We start from the raw sequence: 19,174 nt of genomic DNA, 5'->3' as shown, positions 1-19,174 counted from the left end.
TGAAGAGTCTTTGGGAGGAATACCCACTACTATCAACAAGGGGAGTGAAGAGTCTTTGGGAGGAATACCCACTACTATCAAAGAGGAGAGTGAAGAGTCTTTGGGAGGAATACCCACTACTATCAACGAGGGGAGTACAGAGTCTTTAAGGAGGAATACCCACTACCATCAAAGAGGAGAGTGAAGAGTCTTTGGGAGGAATACCCACTACTATCAACGAGGGGAGTGAAGAGTTTTTGGGAGGAATACCCACTACTATCAACGAGGAGAGTGAAGAGTCTTTGGGAGGAATACCCACTACTATCAAAGAGGAGCGTGAAGAGTCTTTAAGGAGGAATACCCACTACTATCAACGAGGAGAGTGAAGAGTATTTGGGAGGAATACCCACTACTATCAACGAGGAGAGTGAAGAGTCTTTGGGAGGAATACCCACTACCATCAAAGAGGAGAGTGAAGAGTATTTGGGAGGAATACCCACTACTATCAACGAGGAGAGTGAAGAGTCTTTGGGAGGAATACCCACTACTATCAAAGAGGAGCGTGAAGAGTCTTTAAGGAGGAATACCCACTACCATCAAAGAGGAGAGTGAAGAGTCTTTGGGAGGAATACCCACTACTATCAACGAGGAGAGTGAAGAGTATTTGGGATGAATACCCACTACTATCAACGAGCAGAGTGAAGAGTCTTTGGGAGGAATACCCACTACTATCAACGAGGAGAGTGAAGAGTCTTTGGGAGGAATACCCACTACTATCAACGAGGAGAGTGAAGAGTATTTGGGATGAATAGCCACTACTATCAACGAGGAGCGTGAAGAGTCTTTGGGAGGAATACCCACTACCATCAAAGAGGAGAGTGAAGAGTCTTTGGGAGGAATACCCACTACTATCAACGAGGAGCGTGAAGAGTCTTTGGGAGGAATACCCACTACTATCAACGAGGGGAGTCCCAAACGGAATACCAGACAGAGAGAGGAACACCACAGCCAGAGGATGGAGGTTCAGTGAAACACCGATGGTCACAACAGCCAAACACAGAAGCACAGTACGGTATGACAACCAGGCTGATGACTGAGCAGGGATGGGACAGCTGTTTGCAGTGCACAGGCCCCCTGCCCTAATTACACATCCAGAGCGTTTTCATTATGAATTTAAGCTATTTCAGGCCATCTCTTCCAGCAGGAAGAAAAGGTGTGAAATATGGGTTTTTGCCACCTCAAGCTGGGGTTTGGATTTATATTGGGCAAGACCTGGAATCTGTCAAACATATATAATGTAGGCAGGAGAGGAGAGGAGAGGAGGGAACTGTGTCAGGAGGTGGGGGGGTGGACAGACAAATGAACAGTACCTGCAGGGGTGAAGGTGAAGGACTGAACTGTAAAACAAGAAGACAGAGAAGTCGTGTGTTAAAAGCTTACACAGAGGTGCTGTAAGCGTTGCTTTGGGGGCCTCTGCACACTGGGGCTGGGGGCCAGGGAGGCGAAAGGGGGGCAGAGGAGAGGAGCCAACTCCATGACCCAGTGTGCATGGCGGCAGCAAGGAAAGCAGCTCAGAGGCCACAGAGATGTAGAAACAACAGAAACAAATCAAAGAAAACACAACATACACGAAATGTAGCAAACAGAAATGACAGGTTACAGCCATTTGACTGATTGTAGCAAGATCAAAAGTCAGTTTGCGCTAAGACATTGAATAAATGTCAAAAAAGAGAAAAGACAAACTATTGAGAGAGATAACAATTTACTTGTACAAAGACATTGTTGAATAACATTACATCCATTACTAAAATTATGTCTATCTCCTCCACTGTAATTAAATAGCCTGTCAGTGGAAGACTGTCCATGGTGGATGGCTGTATTGACTATCTCCTCCACTATAATTAAATAGTCTGTCAGTGGAAGACTGTCCATGGTGGATGGCTGTATTGACTATCTCCTCCACTATAATTAAATAGCCTGTCAGTGGAAGACTGTCCATGGTGGATGGCTGTATTGACTATCTCCTCCACTATAATTAAATAGTCTGTCAGTGGAAGACTGTCCATGGTGGATGGCCTCCTCCACTATAATTAAATAGCCTGGCAGTGGAAGACTGTCCATGGTGGATGGCTGTATTGACTATCTCCTCCTATAATTAAATAGTCTGTCACTATAATTAAATAGCCTGTCAGTGGAAGACTGTCCATGGTGGATGGCTGTATTGACTATCTCCTCCACTATAATTAAATAGCCTGTCAGTGGAAGACTGTCCATGGTGGATGGCTGTATTGACTATCTCCTCCACTATAATTAAATAGCCTGTCAGTGGAAGACTGTCCATGGTGGATGGCTGTATTGACTATCTCCTCCACTATAATTAAATAGTCTGTCAGTGGAAGACTGTCCATGGTGGATGGCTGTATTGACTATCTCCTCCACTATAATTAAATAGCCTGTCAGTGGAAGACTGTCCATGGTGGATGGCTGTATTGACTATCTCCTCCACTATAATTAAATAGCCTGTCAGTGGAAGACTGTCCATGGTGGATGGCTGTATTGACTATCTCCTCCACTATAATTAAATAGTCTGTCAGTGGAAGACTGTCCATGGTGGATGGCTGTATTGACTATCTCCTCCACTATAATTAAATAGCCTGTCAGTGGAAGACTGTCCATGGTGGATGGCTGTATTGACTATCTCCTCCACTATAATTAAATAGTGTCAGTGGAAGACTGTCCATGGTGGATGGCTGTATTGACTATCTCCTCCACTATAATTAAATAGTCTGTCAGTGGAAGACTGTCCATGGTGGATGGCTGTATTGAATCTCCTCCACTATAATTAAATAGTCTGTCAGTGGAATGACTGTCCATGGTGGATGGCTGTATTGACTGTCAGTGGAAGACTGTCCATGGTGGATGGCTGTATTGACTATCTCCTCCACTATAATTAAATAGCCTGTCAGTGGAAGACTGTCCATGGTGGATGGCTGTATTGACTATCTCCTCCACTATAATTAAATAGCCTGTCAGTGGAAGACTGTCCATGGTGGATGGCTGTATTGACTATCTCCTCCACTATAATTAAATAGCCTGTCAGTGGAAGACTGTCCATGGTGGATGGCTGTATTGACTATCTCCTCCACTATAATTAAATAGCCTGGCAGTGGAAGACTGTCCATGGTGGATGGCTGTATTGACTGAGGTCGAGCACCCACACTCTGAAATGTTAGGGTCGGTGTAGGAGGATAGATGGACTGGCTCCAGCTCCAGCATGGCTCAGTCCTGAGTGACTGGCCAGACCAGCAGAGAATCAGTTGTACCAGCAACCCAACCCACGCAACCCCTGCCATCCTATAGGATAGCATCGACACCGTGGGAGGGCGTGTCAAACATTACAACCATCACAACATGATTCACACCAACACTCAGTAGAGATATAGAAATATCCCTTCACAATAAAGTTAATAAAGTCATTAAAACACAGTTTAGTGATGCTTTTGAGGAAGATGGTGAGTGCTCTGTATTGGTGGCAGGAAGCAAACTCCCAGAGGTAGAGTGTATGCACCTACAGTACGGTTTGTATGTTGTGTGCAGAATTAGCGTCTGTGTGTACTCTCCTGCCTGCTGGTCGAACCTGCGTATTTGCTGTGTGTACCTTCCAGCCTGATGGTCTAACCTGCGTAGTTCTGTGTGTACCCTCCTGGCTGCTGGTCTAACCTGCGTAGTTGCTGTGTGTACTCTCCAGCCTGCTGGTCTAACCTGCGTAGTTGCTGTGTGTACTCTCCTGCCTGCTGGTCTAACCTGTGTAGTTGCTGTGTGTACTCTCCAGCCTGCTGGTCTAACCTGCGTAGTTGCTGTGTGTACTCTCCTGCCTGCTGGTCTAACCTGTGTAGTTGCTGTGTGTACCCTCCTGCCTGCTGGTCTAACCTGCGTAGGTTCTGTGTGTACTCTCCTGCCAGCTGGTCTAACCTGCGTAGTTGCTGTGTGTACTCTCCTGCCTGCTGGTCTAACCTGCGTAGTTGCTGTGTGTACTCTCCTGCCTGCTGGTCTAACCTGCGTAGTTGCTGTGTGTACTCTCCTGCCTACTGGTCTAACCTGCGTAGTTGCTGTGTGTACTCTCCTGCCAGCTGGTCTAACCTGCGTAGTTGCTGTGTGTAATCTCCTGCCAGCTGGTCTAACCTGCGTAGTTGCTGTGTGTACTCTCCAGCCTGCTGGTCTAACCTGCGTAGTTGCTGTGTGTACTCTCCTGCCTGCTGGTCTAACCTGTGTAGTTGCTGTGTGTACCCTCCAGCCTGCTGGTCTAACCTGCGTAGTTGCTGTGTGTACTCTCCTGCCTGCTGGTCTAACCTGTGTAGTTGCTGTGTGTACCCTCCTGCCTGCTGGTCTAACCTGCGTAGGTTCTGTGTGTACTCTCCTGCCAGCTGGTCTAACCTGCGTAGTTGCTGTGTGTACTCTCCTGCCTGCTGGTCTAACCTGCGTAGTTGCTGTGTGTACTCTCCTGCCTGCTGGTCTAACCTGCGTAGTTGCTGTGTGTACTCTCCTGCCTACTGGTCTAACCTGCGTAGTTGCTGTGTGTACTCTCCTGCCAGCTGGTCTAACCTGCGTAGTTGCTGTGTGTACTCTCCTGCATACTGGTCTAACCTGCGTAGTTGCTGTGTGTACTGTCCTGCCTGCTGGTCTAACCTGCGTAGTTGCTGTGTGTACTCTGCAGCCTACTGGTCTAACCTGCGTAGTTGCTGTGTGTACTGTCCTGCCTGCTGGTCTAACCTGCGTAGTTGCTGTGTGTACTCTGCAGCCTAATGATCTAACCTGCGTAGTTGCTGTGTGTACTCTCCTGCCTGCTGGTCTAACCTGCGTAGTTGCTGTGTGTACTCTCCAGCCTGCTGGTCTAACCTGCGTAGCTGCTGTGTGTACTCTCCTGCCTGCTGGTCTAACCCGCGTAGTTCTGTGTGTACCCTCCTGGCTGCTGGTCTAACCTGCGTAGTTGCTGTGTGTACTCTCCTGCCTGCTGGTCTAACCTGCGTAGTTGCTGTGTGTACTCTCCTGCCTGCTGGTCTAACCTGCGTAGTTGCTGTGTGTACTCTCCTGCCTGCTGGTCTAACCTGCGTAGTTGCTGTGTGTACTCTCCTGCCTGCTGGTCTAACCTGCGTAGTTGCTGTGTGTACTCTCCAGCCTGCTGGTCTAACCTGCGTAGTTACTGTGTGTACTCTCCTGCCTGCTGGTCTAACCTGCGTAGTTGCTGTGTGTACTCTCCTGCCTGCTGGTCTAACCTGCGTAGTTGCTGTGTGTACTCTGCAGCCTAATGATCTAACCTGCGTAGTTGCTGTGTGTACTCTCCAGCCTGCTGGTCTAACCTGCGTAGTTGCTGTGTGTACTCTCCTGCCTGCTGGTCTAACCTCCGTAGCTGCTGTGTGTACTCTCCTGCCTGCTGTTCTAACCTGCGTAGTTGCTGTGTGTACTCTCCTGCCTGCTGTTCTAACCTGCGTAGTTGCTGTGTGTACTCTCCTGCCTGCTGGTCTAACCTGCATAGTTGCTGTGTGTACTCTCCTGTCTGCTGGTCTAACCTGCGTAGTTGCTGTGTGTACCCTCCTGCCTGCTGGTCTAAACTTTGTAGTTGCTGTGTGTACTCTCTAGCCTGCTGGTCTGACCTGTTTAGTTGCTGTGTGTACTCTTCAGCCTGCTGGTCTAACCTGCGTAGTTGCTGTGTGTACTCTCCTGCCTGCTGGTCTAACCTGCGTAGTTGCTGTGTGTACCCTCCTGCCTGCTGGTCTAACCTGTGTAGTTGCTGTGTGTACCCTCCAGCCTGCTGGTCTAACCTGCGTAGTTGCTGTGTGTACTCTCCTGCCTGCTGGTCTAACCTGCGTATTTGCTGTGTGTACTCTCCAGCCTGCTGGTCTAACCTGTGTAGTTGCTGTGTGTACCCTCCAGCCTGCTGGTCTAACCTGCGTAGTTGCTGTGTGTACCCTCCAGCCTGCTGGTCTAACCTGCGTAGTTGCTGTGTGTACCCTCCAGCCTGCTGGTCTAACCTGCGTAGTTGCTGTGTGTACCCTCCAGCCTGCTGGTCTAACCTGCGTAGGTTCTGTGTGTACTCTCCTGCCTGCTGGTCTAACCTGCGTAGTTGCTGAGCCCCTTCCTCTTCTTCCTCCTCCAGTACAGCCAGATACTGAAGCCCATGAGGATAACCCAGCAGGCCCCTCCGATCCCCGCTATGAACGCTGGCTGCTTCACCACGTCTGTGATCTGCTCCGTGATGCTGTTGTTCCTGTTCCCACTTATGATCACGTCACGGAAGTCCTTACCTGGGGTGGGAGGGACAAGGGGGACAGGAGGACAGGGGGACAGGAGGGACGGGGGGACAGGGGGGACAGGAGGACAAGGGGACAGGAGGGACGGGGGGACAGTGTGAGGGTGTGTATGCCAGGTTGTTTGTTTAAGCGGTGAAAAAGGATTCAGCATTATAATGAACCATTTTGTTATTACAATTGCTTGCCGGCTGGGGACAATAGCAGTACCATAATAGTCCCCACATATTTACTAAGAGCTCAATTCTTCCTCAAGATATGCCTTCAACCTCCATTGGAGATGTACAGGAAAATGTACATGTCATGCACAGACCTGCAGTTAGGATTGAGTTGCAGGTGTAGATATGGTAAGATACAGAGGCAACACCAGCCTCTCGTCAATAGCAGCTAACATATTGACTGAGAGAGTAGAACATGGCTGCGGTGGGTGTGCTGTGAAACCTAACGTGCAGACAGAGAGTGAGGGGAGGGAGGCTAAATCCTACAAGCTGACGACAACCCCTCAGCTGATCCTGCTGTTTGCTTAGCTCAGACTCTAATTCACTTCAATAAAATAGAACATGTGAGATGAGAGGTACACCCTGCTCCGTATCGATCTACCAATCGAAGCTCACTCTGACTTGTCTGCCTGACACTATAAGAGTTGGTTCTCAGAAGAGCACACATGACAATATACCTGCAATCTTTGGCTTGGAGAACTGTGAGAGGGATTATAGGAGTGACATTGGGGAAAAAACACTATGCTACAGGCCAAGCCATTGGTGATTGGTCAGATCAGTCCCTGGTCCATATAAATTACACAGGCCTACACCACAGCCTGGCTGCACATCAAAATAACAGACCTACAACACAGTCTGGCTACACATCAAAATAACAGGCCTACACCACAGCCTGGCTGCACATCAAAATGACAGACCTACACCACAGCCTGGCTGCACATCAAAATAACAGACCTACACCACAGCCTGCCTACACATCAAAATAACAGACCTACACCACAGCCTGGCCTCCCACAAAATAACAGACCTACACCACAGCCTGGCTACACATCAAAATAACAGACCTACACCACAGCCTGGCTACACATCAAAATAACAGGCCTACACCACAGCCTGACTACACATCAAAATAACAGACCTACACCACAGCCTGGCTACACATCAAAATAACAGACCTACACCACAGCCTGGCTGCACATCAAAATAACAGACCGACACCACAGCCTGGCTGCACATCAAAATAACAGACCTACACCACAGCCTGGCTACACATCAAAATAACAGACCTACACCACAGCCTGGCTGCACATCAAAATAACAGACCTACACCACAGCCTGGCTACACATCAAAATAACAGGCCTACACCACAGCCTGACTACACATCAAAATAACAGACCTACACCACAGCCTGGCTACACATCAAAATAACAGACCTACACCACAGCCTGGCTGCACATCAAAATAACAGACCGACACCACAGCCTGGCTGCACATCAAAATAACAGACCTACACCACAGCCTGGCTACACATCAAAATAACAGACGTATGATTTAAATACAATCAGTATGACTGATCACTCATGTCACATGCTCTCTAATTGTAAATACTTTAACCCCAATCAGTGGTAATATTGATCATTTAAATAGGCATTCTTTATTCCCTGCCTGGTGGCCATGTTAATTGGAGTGATGTTTCCCCCCCCCCCAAAAAAATACTATGTCCTTCAAAAACTAAATGGACTTTTCTGTAATTATGGATGAGTAGTCAATGAGACACTTTTACATTCCTCAATCATTTATGTGATAATGCCCTCGAGGCCGGTGTTTGGAGGATATATTGGCACAGGTGTTGTTACGCCCCAAACACCGGCTTCCAGGGCATTATCACTTTTATATAACGGGTTGCCAACATATTCAAATAATGATTGACATATTTTCATGAAACATTTTATTTTGTTTTATTTTTATTATTCATACTATTTCATCGTTCCATAAGAAATAATCCCGATACAAATCTAGGGTTGCTAACCAAGTCGGCTGGTTGTTCGTTCTATCGGTTTGGTTGCCAGAGACGTGACCCAGTCGTTAAGTATTTTTGTTCTGTATCTACAGTATGGACGTGACCCAGTCGTTAAGTATTTTTGTTCTGTATCTACAGTATGGACGTGACCCAGTCGTTAAGTATTTTTGTTCTGTATCTACAGTATGGACGTGACCCAGTCGTTAAGTATTTTTGTTCTGTATCTACAGTATGGACGTGACCCAGTCGTTAAGTATTTTTGTTCTGTATCTACAGTATGGACGTGACCCAGTCGTTAATTATTTTTGTTCTGTATCTACAGTATGGACGTGACCCAGTCGTTAAGTATTTTTGTTCTGTATCTACAGTATGGACGTAACCCAGTCGTTAAGTATTTTTGTTCTGTATCTACAGTATGGACGTGACCCAGTCGTTAAGTATTTTTGTTCTGTATCTACAGTATGGACGTGACCCAGTCGTTAAGTATTTTTGTTCTGTATCTACAGTATGGACGTGACCCAGTCGTTAATTATTTTTGTTCTGTATCTACAGTATGGACGTGACCCAGTCGTTAAGTATTTTTGTTCTGTATCTACAGTATGGGCGTAACCCAGTCGTTAAGTATTTTTGTTCTGTATCTACAGTATGGACGTGACCCAGTCGTTAAATATTTTGCAACAAGATTAGATTTTGGCAACTAGATGGCAGCAGTGTATAAGCAAAGTTTCCCACGGATCCAATGAACCATTGCATTACTGTTCAAAATGTTGTATCAAGTCTGCCAAAATGTGCCAAATTGGTTTATTGATACATTTTCAAGTACATAATTGTGCACTCTCCTCAAACAATAGCATGTCATTCTTTCACTGTAATAGCATCTTTAAATTGGACAGCGCAGTTAGAATAACATGATTTGAAGCTTCCTGCCCATATAAGACATGTCTATGTCCAGGGAAATGTTATTGTTCCTTTCAACGTCATGCTGATCACATAAGCACACATTAGCTCAAACGTCCCACAGGGGGTCACCGATCCGGTAGAAGATTCAAATCTCCGCTTTTGAAAACTAAATGTTTGTCTAAAAGAAATGTGAGACAATGTCTAGATTATTTTTTATAGAGATCAAGTTCATAAATTGCCTGGCTTGGCTGATGAGACAGTGGATTGCGCAGTCAGATGGAACAGAGTAAATAAGCATTTTACCGTCTTACATTTAGCCGGTGGTAACTTGTGGAATAGACACCGTCTGGAATGCAGTTTTAACGAATCAGCATTTAGGATTAGACCCACCCATTGTATAATCTACCATAACGCCCCCTTTCATGTGTTTCCCTTCCCATTCCACTCCCCCTGGGTCTCTTACCAATGACAATAGGTTGAGGTTCACTCTTGACCCCCACCCCTGCACTGGTGCTGGCAGCCACCTCCACCCGATACAGCACCCCCACTTGAAGCCCCCCCACAACCACCGACCGGATGGCTGCATCAACTGTCTTGTTCACGTGGAAGCGTGTCTCATTCCCTAGGCACCAGATCTGAGTAAAGGAAGAGAGACAGAGGAAGAGAGAGCATAGCATCCTGTCACAGTGGTGTCAGGTAGAGTATTATATTGATTCTGGTTACTGGTTACATCCAGTCTATCTTCTCACAGTAACCTGCCTTGTACTCCTGGATGATGCCGTTCTGGTGTTCTGGAGGAGGGGGGTCCCAGGAGATGCTGATGGAGGTGCTGTTCTGGTTGCCCACCGTCAGGACTGTAACCTGCAGGGGAGGGGCACTGGGAGCTGGGGTTCAGGGGAGGCAGGTGTGGGGCGGAGAAAACAATAGATGGTCAGGGAAGAGGAAGAGGGGGAGAACATTCCATTCTCCGTCACACACACAACCTCACAAACACGCACACATGCACACACACACATCATCTTTATTGTGAGGAGTGTGTGTAGTTGTTAGCAGGTGGAAGACACAGGTGCTGTGGGGAGAGCAGCAGCTCATTAGAAGGGGATTTACATGGAGAACAGGGAGGTTTGACACGGCTTTCTTTAACATTTCACTATGATTAAATATCCCAGGCATGCCTGCGCCTGCTTCAACACAGAGGGATTTACACACAGAATACTGCTATTGATTTTCAGAGTAACACCCAGGCAGTCAGTCAAGCACCCTCAGTCAAGCTAAGACTCCTTCATTGACTCAGCCAGGGTGACATGTGGGTCAACAGGCTTATAGGAGGAGCCTTACAGCAGTGCAGCCATACATGAGGAAAATTTGAAGAAATGTATTTTGAGGAGAATTGAAACATGGGGCTAGGTAAACATATTGACTGGTTTCATCGCTCAGCCAGGTGGAACTAAAGCCAGTGGGTTTAAGAGCAGGGGGGAGGCTCTAAAGTGAGGCACAGCTCTATAGATGAGGTGTGTACATGGCCTGAGAGACCAGGGCCCTCAGCAGACACCAGCTCCTGAGAGACAGAGCCCACAGCAGACGCCAGCTCCTAAGAGACAGAGTCCACAGCAGACACCAGCTCCTGAGAGACAGAGCCCACAGCAGACACCAGCTCCTGAGAGACAGAGCCCACAGCAGACACCAGCCTGTGAGAGACCAGAGCCCACAGCAGACACCAGCTCCTGAGAGACAGAACCCAGAGCCCACAGCAGACACCAGCCCATGAGAGACAGAGCCCACAGCAGACACCAGCCCCTGAGAGACAGAGTCCACAGCAGACACCAGCCCGTGAGAGACAGAGACCAGAGCCCACAGCAGACACCAGCCCATGAGAGACAGAGACCAAAGCCCACAGCAGACACCAGCCGATGAGAGACAGAGACCAAAGCCCACAGCAGACACCAGCCCATGAGAGACAGAGCCCACAGCAGACACCAGCCTCGGGTTTCAGTACTCACATCACTGTCATTTCATAGAAATTCTCCTCCGGCTGACGACCGAGTGCCGGCCAAATGAATACATAACAATGAAGCAAACTGAAAATAACATTAAAAAAATAAATAAAAATCTCCTTTCTGTCTCGACTGGCAGGGCAGCCACACCACAACAGAATGCTGACAGGTCATTTACTCTGTGGATGCCACTCTCTCACCTCCCCCAGCTAGCCCCCACTCTAAAACAGCATTTACTCTGTGCCTCTCTCTCACCTCCCACAGCTAGCCCCCACTCTAAAACAGCATTTACTCTGTGCCTCTCTCTCACCTCCCCCAGCTAGCCCCCACTCTAAAACAGCATTTACTCTGTCCCTCTCTCTCACCTCCCCCAGCTAGCCCCCACTCTAAAACAGCATTTATTCTGTGCTCTCTCTCACCTCCCCCAGCTAGCCCCCACTCTAAAACAGCATTTACTCTGTGCCTCTCTCTCACCTCCCCCAGGTAGCCCCCACTCTAAAACAGCATTTACTCTGTCCCTCTCTCTCACCTCCCCCAGGTAGCCCCCACTCTAAAACAGCATTTACTCTGTGCTCTCTCTCCCCTCCCCCAGCTAGCCCCCACTCTAAAACAGGATGTGTCAAGCTACCGACCTACTGCAGTCATACTGCTACACTGAACACCAAAACACCAAGCGAGGACCAGGCATGGAGGAAGAAGACAAATGACTCCAATACCGGACACCATGTTAGAAATCCACCACCAGCCCATCTCCCATCATGCTTAGAGGCCTCCGCCGCCCTCCGCAGCTGTGTTAGATTACACAGAGGTGACAGAACGCAACATCGCAGCGCAGAAGCCATCAGGGACAATGTCGTTCAAAGTTAATGTTATGAATGATTTAGCAGCTTATTATTATGCATATTTGCACTAAACAATCCACATTTTTCATTAGGAGCAGTGCTGGCTGCTGTAATAGAGCCATTAGCCCATTGATGTATGGCTGGCAGGAATGTGACCTGCTGTCTCCACACGTACGTCACACACACACACACACACACACACACACACACACACACACACACACACACACACACTCACTCACTCACTCACTCACTCACTCACTCACTCACTCACACTCACACACACACACACACACTCACACACCACACACACACACACACACACACACACACACACACACACACACACACACACACACACACACACACACACACACACACACACACACACACACACACACACACACACTACAACACACACACACTACAGCACACACACTACAACACACACACACTACAGCACACACACACTCACACACACTACAACACATACACACTACAGCACACACACACACACACACACACACACACACACACACACACACACACACACACACACACACACACACACACACACACACACACACACACACACACACACACACACACACACACACACACACACACACACACACACACACAGCACACATCCCTCCCATTATAAGCAGTAGAGTGCTAATCTAAGCCTCAGAGCCATTTAGATAAGCAGCAACTCATTTTCTATGCTGGGAACAGGCAGGCAGCAGGAGGTAGATACTGTTGGCCTCCTGCCCCCACTGACTACTGGTTCAACTCTCCCCCAGAACCAGGCAGGCTGGCTGGGTTGTTTAACATACTAGATGGCCTCTCTGGTCCCTTCTGAGGCAATCTGTCAGTGGACTTCATATCACTGGAATGTGTTCAAGAGTGTGTTCTATTCATAGAATGTGTTCTATTTATCATCCCCTTGGCTTGTCTGTCTGCCTCCACTCTCCCCTCTCCAGATGGACCAGAGAGAAGAAGAAATGGAACATAAAGGTTGACTCTCGCCTCTCCAGATGGACCCGAGAGAAGAAGAAATGGAACATAAAGGTTGACTCTCCCCTCTGCAGATGGACCAGAGAGAAGAAGAAATGGAACACAAAGGTTGACTCTCTCCTCTCCAGATGGACCAGAGAGAAGAAGAAATGGAACATAAAGGTTGACTCTCGCCTCTCCAGATGGACCAGAGAGAAGAAGAAATGGAACATAAAGGTTGACTCTCGCCTCTCCAGATGGACCAGAGAGAAGAAGAAATGGAACATAAAGGTTGACTCTCCCCTCTCCAGATGGACCAAAGAGAAGAAGAAATGGAACATAAGAGTGTCTGTCCCATGGCCTCACAGTGTCTGTCCCATGGCCGCACAGTGTCTGTCCCATGGCCTCACAGTGTCTGTCCCATGGCCTCACAGTGTCTGTCCCATGGCCGCACAGTGTCTGTCCCATGGCCTCACAGTGTCTGTCCCATGGCCGCACAGTGTCTGTCCCATGGCCTCACAGTGTCTGTCCCATGGCCTCACAGTGTCTGTCCCATGGCCTCACAGTGTCTGTCCCATGGCCTCACAGTGTCTGTCCCATGGCCTCACAGTGTCTGTCCCATGGCCTTACAGTGTCTGTCTCATGACCTCACAGTGTCTGTCCCATGGCCTCACAGTGTCTGTCCCATGGCCTCACAGTGTCTGTCCCATGGCCTCACAGTATCTGTCCCATGGCCTCACAGTGTCTGTCCCATGGCCTCACAGTGTCTGTCCCATGGCCTCACAGTATCTGTCCCATGGCCTCACAGTGTCTGTCCCATGGCCTCACAGTGTCTGTCCCATGGCCTCACAGTGTCTGTCCCATGGCCTCACAGTGTCTGTCCCATGGCCTCACAGTGTCTGTCCCATGGCCTCACAGTGTCTGTCCCATGGCCTCACAGTGTGTGTGTGTGTGTGTGTGTGTGTGTGTGTGTGTGTGTGTGTGTGTGTGTGTGTGTGTGTGTGTGTGTGTGTGTGTGTGTGTGTGTGTGTGTGTGTGTGTGTGTGTGTGTGTGTGTGTGTGTGGAGTGTGAGATGAGGCAGTACATAGCGCTGCAGCATACAGGGACTGGTCACAGGAGACAGGGCCCCTCCACTGAGGGAAGTAAATGGGCCTGTCACAGCAGCCAGATCTGAACGCTCTCCTCTCTGCCCAGAACTGAATATGGAGGTATAGGGAAAGGAAGGAAGGCCTTGAAATGGAGGTATAGGGAAAGGAAGGAAGGCCTGAATATAGAGGTATATGGAAAGGAAGGAAGGCCTGAATATGGAGGTATATGGAAAGGAAGGAAGGCCTGAATATGGAGGTATATGGAAAGGAAGAAAGGCCTGGAAATGGAGGTATAGGGAAAGGAAGGAAGGCCTGGAAATGGAGGTATAGGGAAAGGAAGGAAGGCCTGAATATGGAGGTATAGGGAAAGGAAGGAAGGCCTGGAAATGGAGGTATAGGGAAAGGAAGGAAGGCCTGAATATAGAGGTATAGGGAAAGGAAGAAAGGCCTGGAAATGGAGGTATAGGGAAAGGAAGGGAGGGGGGACATCGTCGTGGAGTATCTGTTTGTGTTTATGTTGGTCTGCACATGTTTGTCTACCCTACTACTCACCTTCACCACATGAATCAGTACAGCATGTATAGCTATAGAACTGTCCATATGTAACAGCATGTACAGCTATAGAACTGTCCATATGTAACAGCATGTACAGCTATAGAACTGTTCATATGTAACAGCATGTACAGCTATAGAACTGTCCGTATGTAACAGCATGTACAGCTATAGAACTGTCCATATGTAACAGCATGTACAGCTATAGAACTGTCCATATGTAACAGCATGTACAGCTATAGAACTGTCCGTATTTAACAGCATGTGCAGCTATGGAACTGTCCATATGTAACAGCATGTACAGCTACAGAACTGTCCATATGTAACAGCATGTACAGCTATAGAACTGTTCATATGTAACAGCATGTACAGCTATAGAACTGTCCGTATGTAACAGCATGTACAGCTATAGAACTGTCCATATGTAACAGCATGTACAGCTATAGAACTGTCCATATGTAACAGCATGTACAGCTATAGAACTGTCCATATGTAACAGCATGTACAGCTATGGAACTGTCCATATGTAACAGCATGTGCAGCTATGGAACTGTCCATATGTAACAGCATGTACAGCTATAGAACTGTCCATATGTAACAGCATGTACAGCTATAGAACTGTCCATATGTAACAGCATGTACAGCTATAGAACTGTCCGTATGTAACAGCATGTGCAGCTATATAACTGTCCATATGTAACAGCATGTACAGCTATAGAACTGTCAATATGTAACAGCATGTACAGCTATAGAACTGTCCATATGTAACAGCATGTACAGCTATAGAACTGTCCATATGTAACAGCATGTACAGCTATAGAACTGTCCGTATGTAACAGCATGTGCAGCTATGGAACTGTCCATATGTAACAGCATGTACAGCTATAGAACTGTCCATATGTAACAGCATGTACAGCTATAGAACTGTTCATATGTAACAGCATGTACAGCTATAGAACTGTCCGTATGTAACAGCATGTGCAGCTATGGAACTGTCCATATGTAACAGCATGTACAGCTATAGAACTGTCCATATGTAACAGCATGTACAGCTATAGAACTGTCCATATGTAACAGCATGTACAGCTATAGAACTGTCCATATGTAACAGCATGTACAGCTATGGAACTGTCCATATGTAACAGCATGTGCAGCTATGGAACTGTCCATATGTAACAGCATGTACAGCTATAGAACTGTCCATATGTAACAGCATGTACAGCTATAGAACTGTCCATATGTAACAGCATGTACAGCTATAGAACTGTCCGTATGTAACAGCATGTGCAGCTATAGAACTGTCCATATGTAACAGCATGTACAGCTATAGAACTGTCCATATGTAACAGCATGTACAGCTATAGAACTGTCCATATGTAACAGCATGTGCAACTATGGAACTGTCCATATGTAACAGCATGTACAGCTATAGAACTGTCCATATGTAACAGCATGTACAGCTATAGAACTGTCCATACGTAACAGCATGTACAGCTATAGAACTGTCCATATGTAACAGCATGTACAGCTATAGAACTGTCCATATGTAACAGCATGTACAGCTATAGAACTGTCCATATGTAACAGCATGTACAGCTATAGAACTGTCCATATGTAACAGCATGTACAGCTATAGAACTGTCCATATGTAACAGCATGTACAGCTATAGAACTGTCCATATGTAACAGCATGTACAGCTATAGAACTGTCCATATGTAACAGCATGTACAGCTATAGAACTGTCCATATGTAACAGCATGTACAGCTATAGAACTGTCCATATCATCTCTCTTTCCCCAGTATAACAGGTCATGACGTGAAACCCAGATCTACTCCATTAGAAGTGGGAAGGTATTGAGGATCCCGCAGGTCTGTGTGTGTGTGTGGGTGTGTGTGTGTGTGGGTGCGTGTATCAGTGTGAAGCATGTCTCTCTCTGGCCCTGTCATGTCCTGTCAGAGTCAGGCTGCGGGCGACAGCTCCGCCTCCCAGCAGGAAGTGAGTGAGCGCTGGGTCCAATCATATCTCAGCTCATGGTTGCAGGGTGATGGATTAGAAGTGGGCTAACAGAAACACCACCAATCATAAACAATCAAGCAGAAAGTTCAGGAAACTACACAGTGGCAGGCAGGAACACAGACACACACTATCCCCACAATGTCACAGCAGGAGACAGTTATTGTGAGCGACATTTAAGATATCATAACAATTGTGCGCCCTACAGGAAACATGTCAAACAGTCATCTCAAATCTGTGTGGATAGAAACCACTTGGACGGAGGAAAATGTTCATGAAATAACATGGTGATTTCTTTACCTTCCTCTGTGGTGCGAGCCGACCTGGACTCACTGTCCATGCCCTGGAACTCATTGAAGTAGGGCCGGACCTTGATCTCATAGACAATGCCTTTCTTGAGGTTGGAGAGGACCACACTGCGCTCAGAGGGGACCTTCACATCCTGGGTCTGCCAAGGTCCTGGGGAAAACATGCCAGATGTCTGCCTGTACAGAACTCTGTATCCCTGGATGAACTGAGACTGACGGTCCACCTGGGACAAAGACATGGGGAGAAGAGGGGTTAGCTTCACTCCCCTGTACAGGGTTCCTAGGAAATAAAACACATCTTCTCTTCAGATAGGACAGAGTTAAGAGGAAATAGATACGGATCATGGTCATAGGTGTGCAGCACAGTACTCAGACACCAGAGTACATGAAACAATGTTGTTCAACAGATGTACGGTTTGGCCGGGGTAGGCCATCATTGTAAATAAGAATTTGTCCTTAAAACCTCTTAAGGATCGGACCCTTTTTTTTCTTCCAATTTTCGCATAAAATAACATATCCAAATCTAAAGGCCATACTGTAGTTTTCCAGCCCAGGCACAATTTAGATTTTGACCACTAGATGGCAGCAGTGTATGTGCAACGTTTTAGACTGATCCAATGAACCATTGCATTTATGTTCAAGATTTTGTATCAATACTGCCCAAATGTTCCTAATTGGTTTATTAATTGCTTTTAAAGTTCATAACTGTGCACTCTCCTCAAACAATAGCATGATATTATTTCACTGTAATAGCTACTGTAAATTGGACAGTTAGATTAAGAAGCTTTCTGACCATATCAGATATGTCTGTGTCCTGGGAAATGTTCTTGTTACTTACAATCTCATGCTAATCGCATTAGCCTACGTTAGCTCAACCGCCCCGAGGGGGACCCACCAATCCTGAGGTTAAGTGACTTATAATAATAAAATGAAAAAATGATCCTCCCTCAGACTCCACAGACCGACAAAGAATTAGAGAACAAACCACATTTTGATAAACTCCCATATCTACTTGGTGAAATACCACAGCGTGTCATCACAGCAGCAAGATTTGTGACCTGTTGCCACAAGAAAAGGGCAAATAGTAACAACAAATTCAATCCATATTTATGTTTACTTATTTTCCCTTTTGTACTTTAACTATTTTCACATAATATGACATTTGAAATGTCTGTATTCTTTTGGACCTTTTGTGAGTGTAATGTTTACTGTTAATATTTGTTGTTGTTTATTTCACTTTTGTTTATTATGTTAAGTTTGTGACTACAAACTCATTGGATGCATTTGCAGTTTGTTTTGAGTTATGTTTTGACCAATGAACTGTATGGTGAATCATGTATTGTCATTTTGGAGTGACTTTTATTGTAAATAAATTCACTTGCTTTAGCAATGTAAGCATACATTTCCCATGCCAATAAATACCCTTAAATTGAAATTGAGCTTAGAGAGAGAGAGATGAGAAACACAGAATGACCTCCCTCTCTATCAGCACACTGAGCACACAGCACCAAGGCCCTCCATACATAGGCTTTAAGGAGCACAGCTATAAAAGCCCTACATATGCACATCTCACTTGTATTGTAAATACCAACTAGTGAAACCTAAGGCAGGGTCCCACAAGGCCTAGGACAAACATGTGAGTGTGAAGTGATCAGCTGTTGACTGTCATCCAACCCAGGGGAACTCTGGGAGAAGAATACACACCTGGGACAATGTAGACAAATCTGTACAATTGAGGTGACAGACAGAGAGCCCAGAGGTGCGATAGTGCTCTCCCAGTCGATAAGGGTCCTTGGTTCTAAACTTGGGCCCATTTAGCCAGAGAGAGAAAAGTTGAATTTATGCAGAGGAAGGGGGGCATAACTCACAGTAATGGCTTGTTAACAGTGGGAGAAGTGAACGGGCCTTTCAAGTGGGATATTAAGCAGCTGTTTCAGCCTGTGTAGCCGGAGTAAATCAGCACAATGGATTCTGGGCTAGCGTGGTGTGTAACTTTCATTAATGGAATGATTTGGGAGTATAAAAGCTCTTCCGAGGCCGCACTATGTTTACTGAATGGGCCCTGATTGATTAGGTGGTGGTGCTCTGTGTTGATTGTACACACACTCATAAAGAAATGCTTTAGTATTAAATTAGCCTGTTAGTCTGGGGGTAAGAACTTATTATTGGGGGGG

At 46.8% G+C, this 19,174-nt stretch overlaps 1 protein-coding gene across 7 annotated transcripts in view; it reads right to left on the bottom strand.

Moving 5' to 3' along the window:
- The window catches only part of LOC118379305 (roundabout homolog 2-like), a 152,331-nt gene that overhangs the window by 71,044 nt on the left and 62,113 nt on the right, over positions 1 to 19,174 (bottom strand). For 5 of the 7 annotated variants that reach the window (XM_052507522.1, XM_052507555.1, XM_052507634.1 and 2 more), the window contains exons 12-16: positions 16,993 to 17,224; positions 9,964 to 10,088; positions 9,668 to 9,839; positions 6,093 to 6,281; positions 1,350 to 1,376 (exon numbers count right to left, since the gene is read on the bottom strand). In XM_052507522.1, the coding sequence (XP_052363482.1) occupies positions 1,350 to 1,376; positions 6,093 to 6,281; positions 9,668 to 9,839; positions 9,964 to 10,088; positions 16,993 to 17,224 (745 nt within the window). The remainder of the gene's footprint in view (positions 1 to 1,349; positions 1,377 to 6,092; positions 6,282 to 9,667; positions 9,840 to 9,963; positions 10,089 to 16,992; positions 17,225 to 19,174) is intronic. The other 2 variants (XM_052507574.1, XM_052507695.1) reach the window with 1 other exon arrangement.

The sequence above is a fragment of the Oncorhynchus keta genome, chromosome 1 (genome assembly GCF_023373465.1).
Source record: "Oncorhynchus keta strain PuntledgeMale-10-30-2019 chromosome 1, Oket_V2, whole genome shotgun sequence".
Taxonomy (NCBI): Eukaryota; Metazoa; Chordata; class Actinopteri; order Salmoniformes; family Salmonidae; genus Oncorhynchus; species Oncorhynchus keta.
Note: the sequence above shows the minus strand (reverse complement) of the source record. Positions and strands in the feature narration are given on the sequence as shown.